The sequence below is a fragment of the Ceratotherium simum genome, chromosome 12 (assembly GCF_057802395.1).
Source record: "Ceratotherium simum simum isolate JZ-2026a chromosome 12, ASM5780239v1, whole genome shotgun sequence".
NCBI lineage: Eukaryota > Metazoa > Chordata > Mammalia > Perissodactyla > Rhinocerotidae > Ceratotherium > Ceratotherium simum.
This window is the reverse complement of record NC_141911.1, coordinates 27,796,781-27,815,671: the sequence shown is the minus strand read 5'-3', so window position 1 is coordinate 27,815,671 and position 18,891 is coordinate 27,796,781. Positions and strand designations below refer to the sequence as shown.

At 40.4% G+C, this 18,891-nt stretch overlaps 1 protein-coding gene across 4 annotated transcripts in view; it reads left to right on the top strand.

The window, feature by feature from the left end:
- The window catches only part of FNIP2 (folliculin interacting protein 2), a 131,885-nt gene that overhangs the window by 24,630 nt on the left and 88,364 nt on the right, over window positions 1–18,891 (top strand). The window contains exon 1 of one of the 4 annotated variants that reach the window (XM_014780243.2): window positions 12,378–12,665. The exons of 2 other annotated variants lie outside the window; for them this stretch is intronic. In XM_014780243.2, coding sequence (XP_014635729.1) covers window positions 12,490–12,665 — 176 coding nt within the window. In that variant the 5' untranslated portion in view covers window positions 12,378–12,489. Of the gene's footprint in view, window positions 1–12,377; window positions 12,666–18,891 lie in introns of those variants that run through there. One more of the 4 variants, XM_014780241.2, reaches the window with a different exon arrangement.

Below are 18,891 nucleotides of genomic sequence, written 5' to 3'. Positions count from 1 at the left end.
TCAGGTACAAAGTATAGTCGATCCTTATTATTTGTGGATTTCATGTTTGGAAATTCACCTACTTGCTAAAATTTGTGTATAATCCCAAAGTCAATGCTCGTGTTGCTGTTATGGTCGTTCAGGGACATGGGCAGATTGGCAAAATACTGGAGTTGCTCGCAGGGGTCGAATAGGGCAACACTTTGCCTTCTTATATCAGCTCTCATACTGTGAACAAGTGTCCTTCTTACAGTCTGTTTAGTGTTGAGTGGGTTTTTTTTGGCATTTTTGTGCTTTTTATTGGGGATTTTGCTGTTTAAAATGGCCCCCAAGCATAGTGCTGAAGTGCTGTCTAGTGTTCCTAAGGCAAGAAAGTTGTGATGTGCCTTACAGAGAAAATATGTGTGTTAGATAAGCTTCGTTCAGCATGAGTTATAATGTTGTTGGCTGTGAGTTCAATGTTAATGGAGCAACAATATATATTCAATAAAGTGTCTTTAAACAGAAACACACATAAAACAAGGCCAAGTATTAATCAGTTGATGAAAATGTGTGGCCAGAGGCTTGCAGGAAGCTAACCCTGTATTTCCCTTAAGCAGTGGTTCATTATTCACTAATTCGGTTTTCGCAGAGACTTTATAGAACTAAGTACTGTGAATTGATTGTACAATGGAAGTACTGTGCAGCACTCAGCAGCCTTAGAGTGGAGAAGGTGATGGGCAGCTGATCCCAGAATGAGTTCTGAGGGCTGTTCCAACTGAAGGACTGTTGAGGTGGGGAATCAAGGTGATGACTTTGTAGGGCTTGAAAGATAAAAGAAGTAAAGCCAGCATGGGTTTGAGACAGAAAGACAGTGGAAGATTATGTAAAGTCAGAGGGTAGTCTGGGAGAGAATAAGATAGCTGTAAGGATGGGAGGTTGCAGTTAAAGTCATATTGGAAAATGGATGAGGGTAGGAATGAAGGCTATGAAAGAAGGCAGAAGGTAGAGAACAGCACATTTGTTGTTGGATCGACTATTCGCAGGAACATGGAGCTCTGAGGGGACGATGTAGTGAAACTTAAATTGAAGGGCCCGGAGAGCTAACAAAGACAACGTCATTGCCCACTGGGTGCAGATGTGTGCATGTTTCCAGAGATTCCAAGAGCCCTGAGACATGATCCAGGAATCTTAAAAGTCCAGGTTTAGAAACGGGTATAGAGAGGCCTATGCAGAGTATCAGTGAGTGGCAAGGTTCTTTACTGCACAGAATACCATGTACTTTTTAGGTTTACAAGCCCACCCCCTTTGTACCATGGGAAGGACATGGAGGAACAATCAACAAGTTTAGTTTATTAATTAGATTTAGGAAGAGGAAAGGAGGAGAGGAGTGAATGGTCAAGAGTTGCTCCAAAGTGTTGACTAATTGTCATGAGATACTTTTTCTTCTACAGAGAGCTAGAGTGATGTTATACTTGCAGAGTTTTCTTTGTCATCTCTTGATGCCCATATTTCTTTAATTTTCCGTTCCCTTGTCATGTGATTTTCATTATTATGGCATTTGAGATTGGTGAATTGCATACTTATGGTTTGGTAAATAGAGGTAATGATTTGTCTCAGTTCTGTTTGCGTGGGAGTTGGGGAGATGAGCCAGCTTCCTCTTGACTCTTGTAAAGGTTTTACTCACAACTCTGGACACTGATTCTAGCCTTCCAAACTTTCCCACTGGCCGCTGGATTAGGTTTTGTATCTTTTCTCATTGGTCGTTGTGATGGGGTTTGGAAATGGAGGAGAGGCAGATCATACACATACACTACCATTGTAATTCTTAAGAGTTTTCTTTGTTGGGGAGATTCTGAGCTGTGAGAAACAAATAGAGAATCCTTTGGAGGCATGTATGTAGAGTCCATCTGTCTTTCCATTATAGATATTGAAACATCTTCAGAAAAGGGTCATTGTGGGAAGTTTTTATGGGATAGATGGCCCTTGGTTTGGGTCCTGAAAGAACTTAGAGGATTTGATTTGCAGGGTTAGAGTCTGGGAGGATATTTTAGTAGGGGAAATTGGTATGCTTGAAGGTACACAAGAGGTAGAAAAGGAATTTATCAGTGAAAGAAAGAAAGAATGTTAATTTGAAAGCTAATTATTTCATAGATATAATTTTCTACCTGTTGCACTTATTTGTTCTAGAGTTTATTGTTCCCAAGAGACTTTGTAATGAGTCTGTTTTAGAGGGCTTGATTACCTGGAGCTTCCAGAGAATTGGCCGCGTTTTGGGGTAGGGAGTGGGAAGGTGACTGACTTTCTTGGATAAAATTATTATTTGCCAGATGTCATTGTGGCCAAAGTTATTTATGTTGGCTTCATGTTGTATAAATACAGTGCAGTCACCTATGAGCTTAGCAACTCAAATAGGACAGTGAGTACTTTTGGATGTGTGTGTAGATATAAAAAAACACATCACATTTATCTAGAGCTGTACAGTTTTTTAGAGGAACTTCCACATGCTCACATTTAAAAACATTTTTAGCAACCTTCTAAGATAGGTGGAGTAAGTATCATCACCACCCATTTATTTCCAGCTGGGAAACTGAGGCTCAGAGAGGCCAAGTGTCGTTCCCCAAAGTCATGTGGCTAGTGAATGACTGGGCCGGAACTAGACACAGCTCTTGCCTTCTAGTCCAGGGTTCTCTTCCCTTGTATGACACCCTCTCTCAGCAGAGACACTGCTGATGGTGACTGCTCATCTGGTTGCTGGCATCTCCTGAGTTCCTAGTACTCAGCCTTGTCATGAGGAACTGACTCAGAGAAATGAGAGTCTGCTGATTCAGAACTGAATATCCTTTTCCCAGCCTCTCATTTCCCAGCTTTTGTCTCATAAATTGATTTTTATCCACTCCCAGGCAGGCTTCGTAGTCTTTGTAGCTATTAGAACTCTTAAAGCACTTTGAGTCTTTCTCACTTAATTTGCCAGTGATAAACTTATTATATGAGAAGATTTTAATTATTTTAGTTATATTATGGTAGTATCACTGTTGTTGCCTGTGAAACCGAAACCGAAGGAGAATGGGGAGAAGCATCTTCGGTCACTAACTTATCTCTTAACCTAACCTCTACATAGATTTCCTTGAATAACTCTCATTAACTTTATTCTGCTCTCTACATTGACTCTTCCATTGAATGGATCTGTAGCAGGCCAAGAATGAGTGAGATATTGGCAAGAAGTCCTGGCAAAACACGGGGCTTGGACTAGAGTGGGAGCAGTGGAAGTTGTGATGTAGGCTGCCATATCTCCATGGGCGGGGGTCAAAAGGGAGCCAGGAGCGCCACATGCTCCAGGTAAAACCTCTTCCTCTTCTCCAGCTTTCATATCACGAATCGTGAGCAAAGAGAGGGCCTTAGTACTCTGGGTACTTCCAGTAAGACCCTCTCCCACTCCTCACACCCTGCAACACTGACAGCCCCATCACACCATCACCACACCTGCCTTGAGACTGTTAGTACACTAATTCCATTTTTCTCTGTATCATTGGCATCCTGAACAGGGCCTGGCACATCAGATATTTGAAAAGATGAATGAATGGAGTCCTGACTCTTTAGATAGCATATTTTAAAGGCAAGTTCATAAATTATTCTGCAAAACCAGTGAAATCTTTATAAACTGTAGAAGTGTGTCAAATACTTGTTATTTTGTTTAATCCCATTTGGTGGCTTAATTACAGCACAGATTAATGAATAACTGCCAGTAATTCCAAAATGATCCCAATGGCTATAATGGTTACAATAATAATAGTTATTGTTTGTGCGATGCCATTTACAGTAATTTGATTGAATTATTTATTCCTCTGTGACATAAATAGTTGTGTCCCCATGTTATAAATGTTAAAAACATTATAAATGCTTAAAAATAGTTAAAAAGATGTTATAAGTGTAAGAGAAAGAGGGAGAGAAAGGCCTTTTCACAACAAAACTCTTCTCCAGGAAGACGCAGACCAGTCTAGTGTGGGACACAGGTGTGTAGTTTACCTGAGTGGGCCACGCATAGGAGAAAGTGCAGAACAATGAGCAGGCTTATTGCAGAGGATCTTAGCACTGAGCTCCGGGAGCTAAAGCTTCAGTGTGGCGTGGGCGAGTGAGCCGCTGTGTCTCAATACTTAGGACTTGATCCTACCTCTGCAGCTCTGCATTGCACTTTGCGTAATTCAGGCTGCATCTGTTTCAAAGCATCAACAGAAAGGTTTAATTATGTTCTAGCCTTACATCCAAATGGAAGAGAGATGGAGATAGCTAAGAGGTATTTTTTGAAACGTGCTTCTCATGAAGGATACAATTTTGCTAAGAGTAATGACAGTTTTGGTGGGGCGAGTGGGAGCACTGAAAACTGGCAATACCACAGAGCACTTTTCGGTCAGGTGGGTAGAGAGTGAGCAAATGTGTTGAATACGAATTTCTGCAACAGCTCTTCAAGGCAACTTCTCCTTTGCTTTGTAACTGCCCTGATCATGTCCTTTGCAGAGACTGAGACCTGTGAATGATTCCAGAGATCATGGCCTCAACCCAAGAGCTCAGCTTCCAACTTCTTTTTTTTTTTTTTTAATTTTATTTATTTATTTATTTTCCCCCCAAAGCCCCAGTAGATAGTTGTACGTCACAGTTGCACATCCTTCTAGTTGCTGTATGTGGGACGCGGCCTCAGCATGGCCGAAGAAGCGGTGCGTCAGTGCTCGCCCGGGATCCGAACCCGGGCCGCCAGCAGCGGAGCGCGTGCACCTAACCACTAAGCCACGGGGCCGGCCCAGCTTCCAACTTCTTAAGCAGATGTGGACTACTGATACTTTTGCTAAGGTCCAAATGCTAGAAAAAGCCTGGCTTGACATCAGAGTTAAACTTTAAAAGTTGTGTAATATTTTGTCGCTAATGTGTTTCTAACTTTTGGAAGTCTTAAGAATAATCGTGTGGTTATTATTAATTTCTGTGAAACATGGGGATGGGTTATAAAAATCATACATAGGGAAAAAGTTTTGTAGATTGAGGTCTGATATTAGAGCTTAAAAAAACAGTGATGCAAGTTTTTAATCTAAATTGCTGGTTCTCTAGCTGATTCCAGAAAGGATGAATCATTTTATTGAAACAAAAAGATAAGCAGTGGCCCTTTTTTGGGTGGAGAGTCCCACTGCAGAGCCTTAGAGCCTTGAATTAGCAGGTTTGGCCCTGCTGCCTCTTTTTCTTATTAAAGTTTAGATATGAAATAGTTACAGCCACAGTTTATTGTAACTCTCCTCCTCAGGGCCACTGATTCATTTATTAGGTTGGGGATCTCCTGGAGTCTCATCTTTCTTTTCCTTTTCTCTCTGTTGTCAGCATGCTGGTACTTGGTTAGATAGCCTTTGAATGGTACTTTTTCAAAAAAAAAGTGTAATGTGTATAGCTTAAAAATTCTCTCATTGTTATGTATGTTGCATTGCTGCTAGGTACTCAACTAAGTCTCCAAATAAAGGGAAATTGGGGAGTTTTGTTTTTATAGATATTTTGAAAGAGTATATAGCTGCAGCTTTATACTTTTGCTGGCTTATGTAAATATTAATGCTAGCAATTACGTTGAAGGAAAAATAGTGTGAGGAGAATTGCACTCTTACAGGGTGAGCACTTTGCTTTTCCTTTCAGCTGTCTGAAATTGTTTTGACTCTGACAATTCCCTTACAATAAAGCCTGCAGAATGGTTATAGAATAAAGAAATCAAGTGATCATTACTGGGTTGGCAGCAAGAGTTTAAAAAAACAAAGTAGTTTTACCCATGCCTTTTGTTGAAAAATGGGAAATAGAGAAGAATAAAAGAAAAAGCATTCTTCGTCTTGCTACTCAAAGACATTCTGATATTTCTTTCTAGTTCTTTTTTCTACATTTTGTTTTTAAAAAGCACACTTGTTATCAAAGTGCATATACAATTTTGTATCCTGTTCTTTGGTGCTGACTGCTTTGTTCTTCAAAGCACGGGGAGATGGGAGTGGAAAATAATCTGGATTATAATTAGGAACTGCAGATCATCCTGAATTTTTGTGTAACTTTTATCTGAATCTGAAAGTTAAATTATCTGCCAGACAGTTCCTCATTTTAAGTCAAAGCAGTAGTACTGGTTGGTTTTATTTTCCATTTAAAATAGCTTGTGTATGGATCAAAAAACCACTCTGCTCGGGAGTCTGTCCCTCAGCTGAAGTGCCAGACTGGGCAGAGTCAAGAGAGGAGGGGCAGAGCAGGCAAAGCAGAGGAGGCACCAGCCTGTGGGGTGGCTGGTGTGCTTGGCTCCTGCACAGAGATTGTTTACCAGAGCAGGGCAGGGTTCATGTCAAGGTGTCTGACAAGAGAGTCACCCACAGTGCACATGACTGGGGCTTGTCCTCACAGAGGACTGAATTAATGAGAATCCAAGCACTGTAAGTGGCGTGGGGTTCGAGATGTAGGAGAGTGAATTTGACTTAATTTTTCAGTCATTGATACCCAACTGCCTCCTCCTTCACCTCTTCCCCAGTCAGTCCTCAGGTGATCAGGTGCACATGTGCACCGCCCGGCAGAATAGTGTGAGGATGAATGGCGGGGCTCAATTGTGAGCAAGGATGCCTAGACTTAAGTCCTCGCTCTGCCGCTGACAAGCTACATACTTTGGACTAGTTCCTTAACCTTTCTGTGCTCCATTCTCCTCATCTGTTAAAAGAAGGTATTAGTGTTACCGACTTCCTGTGATTAAATGAAACACGGTTAGAACAATGCCTGGCATATAGAATAAGCACTTAATAAATCTAGCTAGTTATTTATTATCTATCTTGTATGACTGAGTTTGTACATATTGCCAAATTTCCTGAGTGCTGAGCTTGTCAGATAAGTTTAGATGGCATTGGGGCAGGTATGTTATCTTTTGATTGCACACTGAACGGGTATTGTGAGGGTGGGCCGCTGCTTAGGTATTAGGAGCTGTTCATGATCATGTTTCTGAAAATAGCCACGTATTGACAGACTTGGTCTTAATCCTGGATCTCTCTCCAAAGCCTGTTCCCCGAAAGCACACTGCTTCAAGAAAGCTTTCTCACCCTCTTACCTTTGTCCATTTGCTCTAGCCTCGCATGAGTGCCTTTTTTTATTTTTAACTTCATGTTGAACTATAATATACAGACAGAAAAGTGTACATATTCTGCTTGCTGTGTGTTCACAGCCCCAGCGCTCAGATTAAGAAACAGTGGTTTACCAGCATCCCGTAACCTTTTTGTGTCTACTTCTGGGGATCACGCTTTGAAAACCACTGGTAGGTTAGAAAGGCTTGTGATCAGCTGTTGGTGGGTATGGAAAAGGCATTGTGGAGGAGAGGGAATTACCCCAATAGGAGGGGATCAGTTGTGGCAGCTGTGGGTCGCAGACCCCACCTCTCCCTCCCTTCCATTTAGTCTTTGTTTTTTCTCATTAAGGTAATGTGAATAGCAGGGAAAGATTCTTTCCAGAAAGATTCATTTGATAAGAATAATTAGACTAGACTTCGTAGAATTGTGTGTTAAGCCTTTGTTTTTTCTCTCTTTAAACCCATCTCTTTCAATTGTGGCTTTCCAGTTAATTTTTTATTTTGTTTTTTATCATCTGAAGAGTGTGAAGTCAAGGGAATGTAGAAACACATGAAAACTTACCTTGAAGCTTTCCTGCCTTTAATTCTCCCAACTCTAAGTCAGGCAGGGGAATGGATTTTTCCTCAGGTGCCAGATCTTTTGGATTGGAGGTGGGTCCCTGGAACACTGCATTGGAAGGGTTTGGAGTGGAGTCTGGGCTCAACAGGAAACAGTGTTCTGGTTGATTAGAGATTTTGACCGTGGGCAAAAGAGACTAGACTGCTATCTTGAGTACCAGATTTATTTGCCTTGTATGATCTAAATGATACTTATGCCGTTTGTTGACTCGTAAACTTAGCACTCTTCTCTCGGACCTCTCAGTACCTGGGCTTTGAGATTGGATGTAGGACAAATACAACTTAAAAAGTTGAGCCAGTAGTCTCCCTTCCTTACATATATCACATGGATTCATAATACTTCCATACGTCTTTGATCCTCCTTTCCAACCTCTGATAAAGTTCATCTGTAGTGTGAAAATACCTGTGGTGGCAGCGGCAGTTCCAGTCAACATATTGCACTGCCAGTGGAGTATGGGAGTCCAGTCAGTGATTGCCGATGCTTTTCTAAATGTGTAGACATGGCTGAACTGTGTGAAGGAAATGGAGAACTTCACCATAGGAGGGTTGCAAACAGAGTCGATGAGAAATTTTAATTTAAAGTATATTATTTAATATCAAGCAGGGTATCCAGCTTGATAATGAGTAATAGCGTGAGTACCTATACATAAGAGTGTGGTGCCGTTTCAGCAAAGAGAAGATTGAGAATAAAGGAAGATTGGATTGAGGTAGAGAACAGAATTTTGAGCACCGAAGGTCTAAACATACCTTTCTCTTACCTACACTGTGAGCTGTTCTAATGTCTCATAAGAATGGTTATGATGATGTAATTGTTACTTGTTTTTCCATTTACTGAAGAAATTTTAAAACTCCTATTTGGATATGAGGAAATTTGCAACCATATAGAGGCAGCCCATTTAAGTACAATGGTTGTAGTTTTGATATGCATCTCTACCTTATTACATTTTATCAGATTTTGAATTGTGAAATTAAGGGTTATTAAAGGGAGGAACGGAGGAAATGGCATTTTCACTTTTTTTTTTTTTTTTTTTGGTGAGGAAGGTCACCACTGAGCTAACATCTGATGCCAATCCTCCTCTTTTTGCTGAGGAAGATTGGCCCTGAGCTGACATCCGTGCCCATCTTCCTCTACTTTATATGCTGTGGACGCCGCCACAGCATGGCTCTACAAGCAGTGCGTCGGTTTGCGCCTGGGATCTGACCCTGCGAACCCCGGGCTGCCGCAGCGGAGCACGCGCACTTAACTGCTTGTGCCACTGGGCCAGCTCCCGCATTTTCACTTTTTAAAAGTCTTAAAGCCCTTGCTGTTGAGATACCACATAAGTCACATTGATTGGAATGAACACAAGATGTTAAAGCTTCTAAAGGAACTTTTCTGTAGTAAATGAGAGAACAGAGAGTGTGTGGGGGGGTGTGTGTGTTTGAGCACAGGCAACCCCCCCTAGTCAGAATATATGCATCAGACTGTCAAAGAAGCACACTGCTTGTTGCAAGTAGATTCATATTGTACTTTTAATGTAAGTATTCAGTGGTATGAAACCAATCAAAAAGTTATCTGTTGGGCATCTACCAGGTGTAAGACCTGTATGAGGTACAAAGATGAATGTCAAGACCCAGTTTTTATACTGAAAGAATTTGTGATCTAATTAGGATCTTAAGACATGTACGCTACTCTATTGCAAAGCGATTGTGTGTTAAGTGTTAAAAGTGTGGTTTAAAAAAATTATAGAGGAATTTAAGGGAGAAAAAGTTCTTTCAGCCTAGGAAGTCTTCATGGGAAAGATGGAATTTTTACTAAGAAAGTAGTTCTTGGGGCGGCCCTGTGGCGGAGCGGTTAAGTGCGTGCGCTCCGCTGCTGGCGACCCGAGTTGGGATCCCACGCGCGTACCAGCGCACCGTTTGTCAGGCCATGCTGTGGCAGCGTCCCACATAAAGTGGAGGAAGATCGGCAGGGATGTTAGCTCATGGCCAGTCTTCCTCAGCAAAAAGAGGAGGGTTGGTATGGATGTTACCTCAGGGCTGATCTTCCTCACCAAAAAAAAAAGACAGTGGTTCTCGAATGTACAGTTCCCAGGCCAGTAGCAGCAGCAGCCTGGGAACTTGTTAGAAATGTAAATTCGCAGACTCCACCTCAGATCTGCTGAATCAGAAACCCTAGAGGTAGGCCCAGCAATTTGTGTTTGTAAGCCTGCTAAAGTTTAATCACCACCGCTCGACCAAGGAAATGGTGGCTCAAAGGTGTGCTGACTGAATTTGAGGAGGAACAATGACTGGTATATAGTAAGTGTTTAAAGGATGGCAGGCAGAGTGAAGGAAGTGCACTGAAGGGGTTAGAGTTTCCTGTGCCATTCAGTTTAGTTTCTATTTAAAGGAATTCTTTCCCTGTGCAGTTTGATCCTTATTTCATCCAAATGTCCTTTGTAACCGTCTTGTCATTTTCATCTCTTATTATTATGATAATTTAAAATGTTTACATCATCTGGATAGGGGATAAAGTTTGCATTTTTGTAAGAATATTTGATTCCTTTGGAAAACGTAAACTCTCAGAATGATTCAACAGCTTTGTGGCGAAGTACTAGGTAAATGTATATACAGAGTACATATTTAAAAAGAGGATTTCATGTCCTCTCTCATCAGGTCCTAGATAAATATTTTTTGAGACTGAAGTTTTAAAACTCAAATTCATTTAATGATGTCATGGCAGAGACCTCAACATAAAAGTGGCACAGGACATAAAAAGTGGGATGTGTTCCCCCAGCGTCTCCTCTACATATTTTATAAAGTTCAGTTATTTTGGCATTTTTATAGATCCCACCCCATCAACATTGAACTATACTTTCATGTCTCCTACGATTTTGGACGAGGTAAACCCTAGGTGATTTGGAAATGTTGATCTGGGGCCTCATTTGGGCCACTGGTTAGGTGGGCATGATGATGGGCAAAGGAGGCTTGACATTCAGCCTTTGCTCCCTGAGCTGCCCTGTGCCTAAAGTGGAAAAGTTACAGTGCTTGCATAAGTGATCTTCTGATTCTCTGTTAAGAAGAGAAAGTAATTTTAAAAACAGTTCAGGGAAAGAAAGAAGAACCCATGATCACATTGTGGCCATGCAGTTAAGCTTTAAGCTCAAAATGTGTTCCCCTTCCGGGAAAAATGAATTCATTTTCTCCTAATCTGGTTTTATCTTGGCACTATCAATTTAGTATGTGCCACAGAGAAGTCCAGGCATTGTTGTTGGTGTGTTGCAATCTGTGTTTCTCAGAGGAGGGTGTACAGTCATGCACCACGTAAGGATGTTTTGGTCAACAACGGACCACATATACGACAGTGATCCCATAAGATTAGTACCATGTACCTAGGTGTGTAGTAGGCTGTACCATCTAGGTTTGTGTAAGTGCACTCTGTGATGTTCACACCACAACAAGATCGCCTAACAATGCGTTTCTCAGACTATATCCCTGTTGTTAAGTGATGAGTGACTGTGTTTAAGATCTTTTTTGGGTTTGTTATAGAGGAACTTTAGGGTCATAGATGGTAAAGTCTTAAGGTAATTGAGTCCTCTGCCACAATGTCATTAGATTTTCTCACACAAATGGAGTGAAATTTATGGCTGCCATGTATAAAGATGCATTTACAACCTACTGAAACTAGAGACCCAGCCAAACATTCATCAGATTTTAGGGATCTGTTAATATTTTCTTCAGCCAAATTCAAGGATGAGGAAGAGGAAAGGGAATTGGAACAATCCCTTGTAGTTTTTTGTATCAAAATTTGACCTGTATTTTAGGGACATATGCTTTTTATTTCTTCTAAAAGAAAAATTATTTTTTCCATGCACTCACAGTACTGTGAAAAATTGTATTGATTGTATAGTGTTATTCTCATTTTACAGATGAATATGTTAGTGTCAGAAGTCAAAATTGAGCTGTTCTTGTCCTTGGTTCTGGTAATTCAGGGCTTTCTCTGCTTGAGTATGCCCCCAAATCAGGAATTCAGTGCAAGAGTTTTGAAGGTTTATGGCTTCTAATTTATTATTATTTTTCTTACTGATAAATATATATATTTGTATTTTTAAACTTTATTTATATATGTATTTGGTTTTAAAGCGAGGGTCTGTCCCTACTCTCCCTCCCCCACATCACCTCCTGTACATTAAGCCCTACATTTGTCTGTTTTGGGTAACCGTCTCTTTCACTTGCTATGGCTAGAATTTTGCAAGGTTGCCGAGTAAGACCTGTCAGCTGACACTTCCTCACATGAAAGCCATTAAGAGGGTGGTGTGGCCAATGTCAGAACAACCTTGCAGCTGAAGGCAAGTCACTGCATTTGCCCACAGCCATATGAATAGGTCTTGTGACCAATTAATTGGCTACTACACGATCTCCAACAGGGGAGCACAGATGGAGTGAGTCAGGCCAAGCTGCTCAACCTGTTGAGTGTTTTGTCTTTTGCTAACCGGAGCACAAGCTTAGGAACAAAAGTAGGAAGTGAGATTTGGACTTGTCTGTTTATAATGGGTTTGCTGAGAGCATGTTTTATAACTCGATGGATGCATCTGACTTCCTAATTCATTGGTGGGCTTAATTTACGTAACAAATGAGTGTTCCTTTTTTTTTTTTTTATACTTTTGAAAGAGGAAATCAGTAGGCTGCTGCCAAGTAGCTTGCCTCACCTACTCTGTAGGGAGTGCAATGATCATTTAGGACGGCTGGTCACTGTGGAATATCCCTAACAACAAAGGGTCTTCAACATTTGTGTCCAGGCCCATGTTGATAGTCAGGATAAACCAGAAGGTTAAACCGCTCAGGAGATGTGTGGAGGCACAACGGAGACTGCAAACCAGCCAAGGGGCTGGCAAGATTCAGCCAGATGTGTGAGTGACTCTGTTTCTGGTGCTGGGAGAACTTACAAGACACTTTTATGCACAAAGATTCGAAAATGTGCCAGGGTAGGAAGGGGCACCGATCACACGGAACTCGACAACAGGTTTGAAACTTTAGTTCTATTTCAAAATCTCAGAAAATTCTTAATTCGCTGTGTACCAAGCAGATGAAATTGTATTGATCTGAAAGTTGTTTTTTGAGAGTGCTTCTAAGTAGGGGACATGGGGTAGTTGGTGGGTGTGCAGAAATAAGTTCTTTCCTTTATAGAAAAGGTGTAGGCATGGGTAATTTTGTGACTTTCGATTCTTCTACCCATCTGCTTTCTCCTTAACTTTTCATTACCTCCGCTGGAGCCAGCTTGGTTACATCTTTTGTCCTATGTGAAGCTTGAACAATACTATTCACAATGATCCTCAGGAAAAAGAGGTGCAGTCCTGAAGTGCCACCGCAGTTGATAGATGGGACACAGGACTGGGAGATCTTACTTCTGTGTATGAATGGTGGGTGGATGGTTGTACTTTTCCTATTGGAGGCAGGGTAGTTAGTGAGAGCCCACTTTTCCTCTTCTGGAAAATCCTTTTCATGGGAAGGATGGTATTAATGATGAACTAATTTTAATAATGGAGCTTATCTAAAAAGAATCACATAGTTGCTATATTCCTTTAGGTTGATTGTTTCATCCACTTTGGAAGAATTCATTAATTTTATTAGTAGTAGCTCTTAATTGAAACATTATTTGTAAAGAATTTTATTGCATATCAGTGAAAAGGAAAAATCCTTTGAGAATTGCAGTTCATTCCAAAATCTTATGTAGGTAGACGGTAAGGAGAGCCAAAGGTTAAACCCTGATTCTCATGATCAGTTTAAAAAAACTAAGTTTCTAAATTTACTTAAATGTTTTTTTTTCCTTATAGAAGTTTTTTCAAAATTAACATGTCTCATAAGCTGTTTATCCCATAAATATATTTCTTGGTTGGTTAAAAATAATCAGGATATAGTTTCTGTCATGTAAAAATCTTTGTCTTTCTTGAGCAGAAACTTAATAAAATGGCATATAGTCTACTCTAGTATAAGAGCCCAGTGGATTGGAGAGTTAGGGAGAAGTGCGGAAATCATTTTATGGGTGTTGGGTCACATGCTGTCCACTCATTTAAAGAGATATATTTGTAGAGGAAGCGGTAATGAATGACGTGGTACATTAGAAAAATACATTTGAGGGGGCCGGCACTGTGGCTTAGCGGTTAAGTGCATGCGCTCCGCTACTGGCAGTCTGGGTTCGGATCCCGGGTGCGCACCGGCACTGCTTCTCTGGCCATGCTGAGGCCGCGTCCCACATACAGCAACTAGAAGGATGTGCAACTACGACATACAACTATCTACTGGGGCTTTGGCGAGGAAAAAAAAAAAAAGGAGGAGGATTGACAGTAGATGTTAGCTCAGAGCCGGTCTTCCTCAGCAAAAAGAGGAGGATTAGCATGGATGTTAGCTCAGGGCTCATCTTCCTCACAAAAAAAAAAAAAGAAAGAAAAATACATTTGAGTGTTCAGACAAGAATTTCACTTTTATATTATCTGTTTCTTATCAAAAAAGGACACCTGAGTGACAGGAAAGAGTAATGGATCACACTCAGTTTATCTGGATCTTGATCAATCTTGATCCTGATCCCCAGCTCTGCTGCCTAAGAGCCCTCTAACCATGAGTGAGTCTCCTGGCTTTTCTGGGTCTCACTCTCAACTATTAAGCTATGTGGTTGGTTCAGATTATTTAAAAAATTCTTTCCTCCTCTTAGATTCTAAGATGTAGCATCAGGACCTTCTGTATTCCCTATTTTTGTTATTCATACAGTTCTAGATTCTAGGGTGAAGATTCTATGCAGGGCCATAACAATTTGTTTTAAAAACTTCTGAAGTTTTTGGTATGAGCTTCTGCATCTCACTTTCGGTGAACTTGCTATTCTGTGGTGGATTTTAATCATTTAATCATTTTTATTTAAACAGCACTTTAAACTTAACAAAACATTATCTCCTTTCCTTATTTTAACTTCTCTGATTTACTTCTCTCATGCTGAGGTTTTTTTTAGAATTCTGTATAGTGATGACATATACTTGTCAATTAATTGGAATTCATCTCTAGTCAGACCAGTTGTCTTGGTAGACCTCGTCCACTTTCTCTTCCCCGTCCTACAATCTTGAAAACGTATTCGTTATTTGCAGTATTGTGCTTGGTTTCCTGAATTTCTCTAGGACCTGGGCCAACCTCCAGGGTAGAGTGAATTATTGACAGGAGCTTGCACTGTAAGGATCTGGCTCCAAAGTGCTCACGAGTTATCTGTTTGTCCAAGTCAGGTGGCAGTCAGTTAGGTGTGACTTCCAACTCCCTCTTTGCTCTTGAGTACCTATCTTAAATCAATAGTTTTAGATGGTCATCTTAGCTGAGCACACTGATAAGTAGTTTCTGTTTTTTTTTCCCTTTCCTCATGATTTTCCAGTTATTCAAAGGTGTGGAGAAAGATTCCACAAATCCACTGGAGTCATGTTGGATACCTAACAGTGGCCACAGTGTAAAACTGACGCGGTTCAGTGCAGAAAGAAACCTTTTATTCTTCCCATTATGGTCCATGTGGAATGAAACATTTTAGGGTAGAGGTTTGTCCCCCGTGTCTTCACTCCCATTCTCCTTAATCTCTAGAATGACAGATATTGGAGTTCAATTTATTTCACAAAATTCCAGAATCAACAAAAACCTACAGTTTGGTGAGGTATCTTAAATGGTTTTCAATAAAAAATTCCTTCTTAAAACTGAATTCAAATCTAGTAACTCTGAAATATGATGCTGGGTATATGGTGTAGTCTTTAAATAATGGCTTCCAATCTTCCTGCTGAAAATATCGACCATAGCAAAGCTGCTAATGACTTGATTTTTCAAACTTTCCCAGCAAATTAGTTAAGTCCCTGAGGCTGTTTATATGAGGAACCTGGGAGTATTTGCCAAGCTTATCTGGAAATCACTGTTTCTCTGATGGCAAGAGAAATTTTGACATAACCTTGTCTTAAAAAATATCCCCTACACACACTGAAGAGGAACTGAAACAAAGCACTTCAGAATCAATTGTGCTTTAAGTTTCATATCTCGAAATGTGGATTCAGAAGAGATTTTTTTGTCCTTCTTTAGAATCACCAGGACGGAAGGAGCAGAAGAATTAATGAATGTAGATATCTGACTTATCTACATTTGGGTGAACTAATTCTGTTAAAAAAAGAAAGAAAGAGCCTTAGGTTGTTTGTGGTAGTTGCTTAACAAGAAAATAAGTATAGAAACCAGGGTGTATTTTCCACTAGTGAACTGCTTCATAGAGATAAGCTGACCATGATTTTACTACCAAGTCTTTATTTATAGTAGTTAGGATTACTGACTAGGAAATACAAAAATAGTCACAGATTTAGAGAGAGATATGCTAAGGCAAAAGACCAAAGAATTCTGAAGATTTTCCTAGAAGGCTATTAAAAGAAAGTCTAATAATGCAGGTTGTAGGGATGGGGAGAGTGTTTTTCATTGTGTTCTTCACCTAGAAACACTGTGTGAAAACCATTCTGCTTTGATACTACTTAGAAAATGTAGCTGTTGGACAGGTTGAATGAAGTGGGTAGAGAAAAAAACCAAACCCTAGTCAGCTGATGGTCTTGTGCCTTGTGACCAGCTTCCCAGGGAGGTTGTAAATTGCTGGGTGTGACTCTTTCAGATGCATTGGGTATTGCTGTCACATATTCTTCTGCCCTTCCTGCATTCCTTACCTTTTCACTGATTTTATGTGCCATGAGGAATTTTCTTTGGCTAGTTAAAAGAGTTTATTTCCCCTGGTTGATAGTTGAGATTTAGAGATGTAATTTGAGAATGATTGAGTGAATGAGGGAGAAATGAGGTGGTAAGTTAGTATTTCTACAAAGTCGTGTCTGATTTAGATTTAAAGAACATTCATCTTTTCCCTCTGAAGCCACATCTCTTCTTGGGAATGAATCAGAGCAGTCTTAGTACAGGGGTTTTGAAGGGAATGTGAACTCGCTTCATAGAAGCTGACAACTGACATAAACTTTTATCTGGGTCTTATTTTGGTAAGTATTGATGACATGACAGGGTAAAGCCCTCGTTATTAGCCACCATAACTGATTGTGTCCGGAATGACAATGGTCCAGACAGAAGACAAGGTTACTCTAACTCTGGGGTCCTCAGGTCAGTCATCGGGCAGCGGCTGAAACCTATTTTCCTCCAGTTCCTGCTCAGCTGTATGTATGTATGTGTGTATGCATGCATGCTGAAATGGAATGCTTGCTGTACTGGTCCACGATTCCTGGTTCTCCTGTTATAACTCCTATTGTGAGTCATGCTGTGGCTTAGCCGTATCCTTGTATTGTTGTAGTAACAAAAGCTGAACAATGATGTAGCCAGCCGTGGTGGGAATTGGTGAGAACAATAACCTATGACCTAAGACAATAATTAAACTCCCAGTCGAAACTCACCAAAAGGAATCCAGCTTGTGGGCTCTAGAAACACCAAGGTTGCTGGTAATTCTCTTCCCTTTCTATGGGATCCCAAGTTTATATGGGATGTTGGGTATCAGACATACGTCCATCCATCAACGTTTATATCTTGAAGGGTTTAATCCTTCTCTTATTAGTTTAAAAAGGTTTTAAAAAAATACTGCTCTCAGGTTTTTATAGAACAGATATGAATTAAAATCCTGTCTTTTTTCTCACTGTACCATTACTTTTCACTTTCATGCCTTACTCTGTCCAAAGCCAAAAAAAAAAAAACAAAACTGGGTAGAGCTAAGCTAGTTTTTCCGCTTACTAAGTTTTTGTTTTTGTTTTTTTTTAAATTTAACTCTAACATGTGAGAACCTAGACTGTAGTACTAGATATAGTGGAAGCATCTTTGACCTGGGGATCTTCTCTGCCCTGATCTCATGATCTGAGGGTTCATCTCTGCCTTGAACTCTTAGTGTTCTTAGGAACGTCACCTCATCTCTCTGTGTTTGTATTTTCTCTTCTAAAAAAAATTAAAGTGGAAGATTGGGTCAGTAATCCCCAAATATGTGAAATGTTTTAACCTACATTTAAAAATATAGGTTCCTGAGCCTCACTTCAGATCCACTGGACCAAATTCCTGGAATTGGAGCCTGTGAAGCTTTGTTGATTTAAAAAAACAGACACAAAGAGCTTCTGGGGTAACTCTGATGATGAGTCAAGTCTGGGAACCACCGGATATGTGGTGTCTGTGGTCCCACCAGCTCTAACCTTCTGATTGTCTATCAGTGACCCATGAGACCCAAAGATGTTAGAGATATGTAAAGACCTTGGGTAATCAAGGGAGTCAGAACTGTTTCAGTGGTCATCTTTTTCCATGTAACAGAGTGAGTCATGTGGATATTTGAGGAAGTGTGTTCTCAACAGGCGGAATTCCAAGTACAGAGATCCTAAGGCAGGAACATACTTGGGATGCACCCTAATAAGAAAAATGTTGCCTAAAGGCAAAGATGATATGCATTCAGAGAGTAAATGGTCCTTCATGGAAATGTCAATGGGGTGGAGTGTGCTGGGAGATAGGACTGTACATTATGATCTGAGAGGGAGGTGGAGGTTGCCTGCCCCCTAATATCTCTTTCACTGGCCCTTGCTTGACAATAAAAATTCCTGTTATTAGAACTTCATTTCTTGGTATTTAAACATTGTTCTCTCTAGGCAGTAACTTACACCTTAGTGTGAACTGCTTTTATGAGAACTTGTTCCTCTGTCAGGAAGAACAAGACCACATGAGAGGATTGGGTGTGTTCTGTAGAGCAGTGTATGCGGACTAACCTTCTCCTTTCTAGCTGGGTGGACAAGACTGAGGAGACAGCGCATAATCCTGCTGAACTGGGACAGAGACTTTTGATGGCTGTATACAAAGCTCAAACAATGGATGTGTCCTTGGTTTTCATCTTCAGAGGGAATTCTCCAGTAGACTATAACAGACCAAAATGATCTTCAGAGAATAATCCTATCACAAACTTTAAAACTGGTGCTTATTAGTGAAAGTTCCTATATTTTAAAAGTTCCCTTGACAACTGAAAAAATCTGCTCCCCTTCGGTGGTACATTTATTACAACTGATGAACCTATGTTGACACATCATCACCCCAAACCATAGTTTACATTAGGGTTCACTTTTGGTCTGGTACATTATATGGGTTTTGAAAAATGTATAGTGAAATGTATCCATCATTATAGTATCATACAAAGTAGTTTCATTGCCCTAAAAATCCTCTGTACTCTGCTATTCAACTCTTCCTAGCCT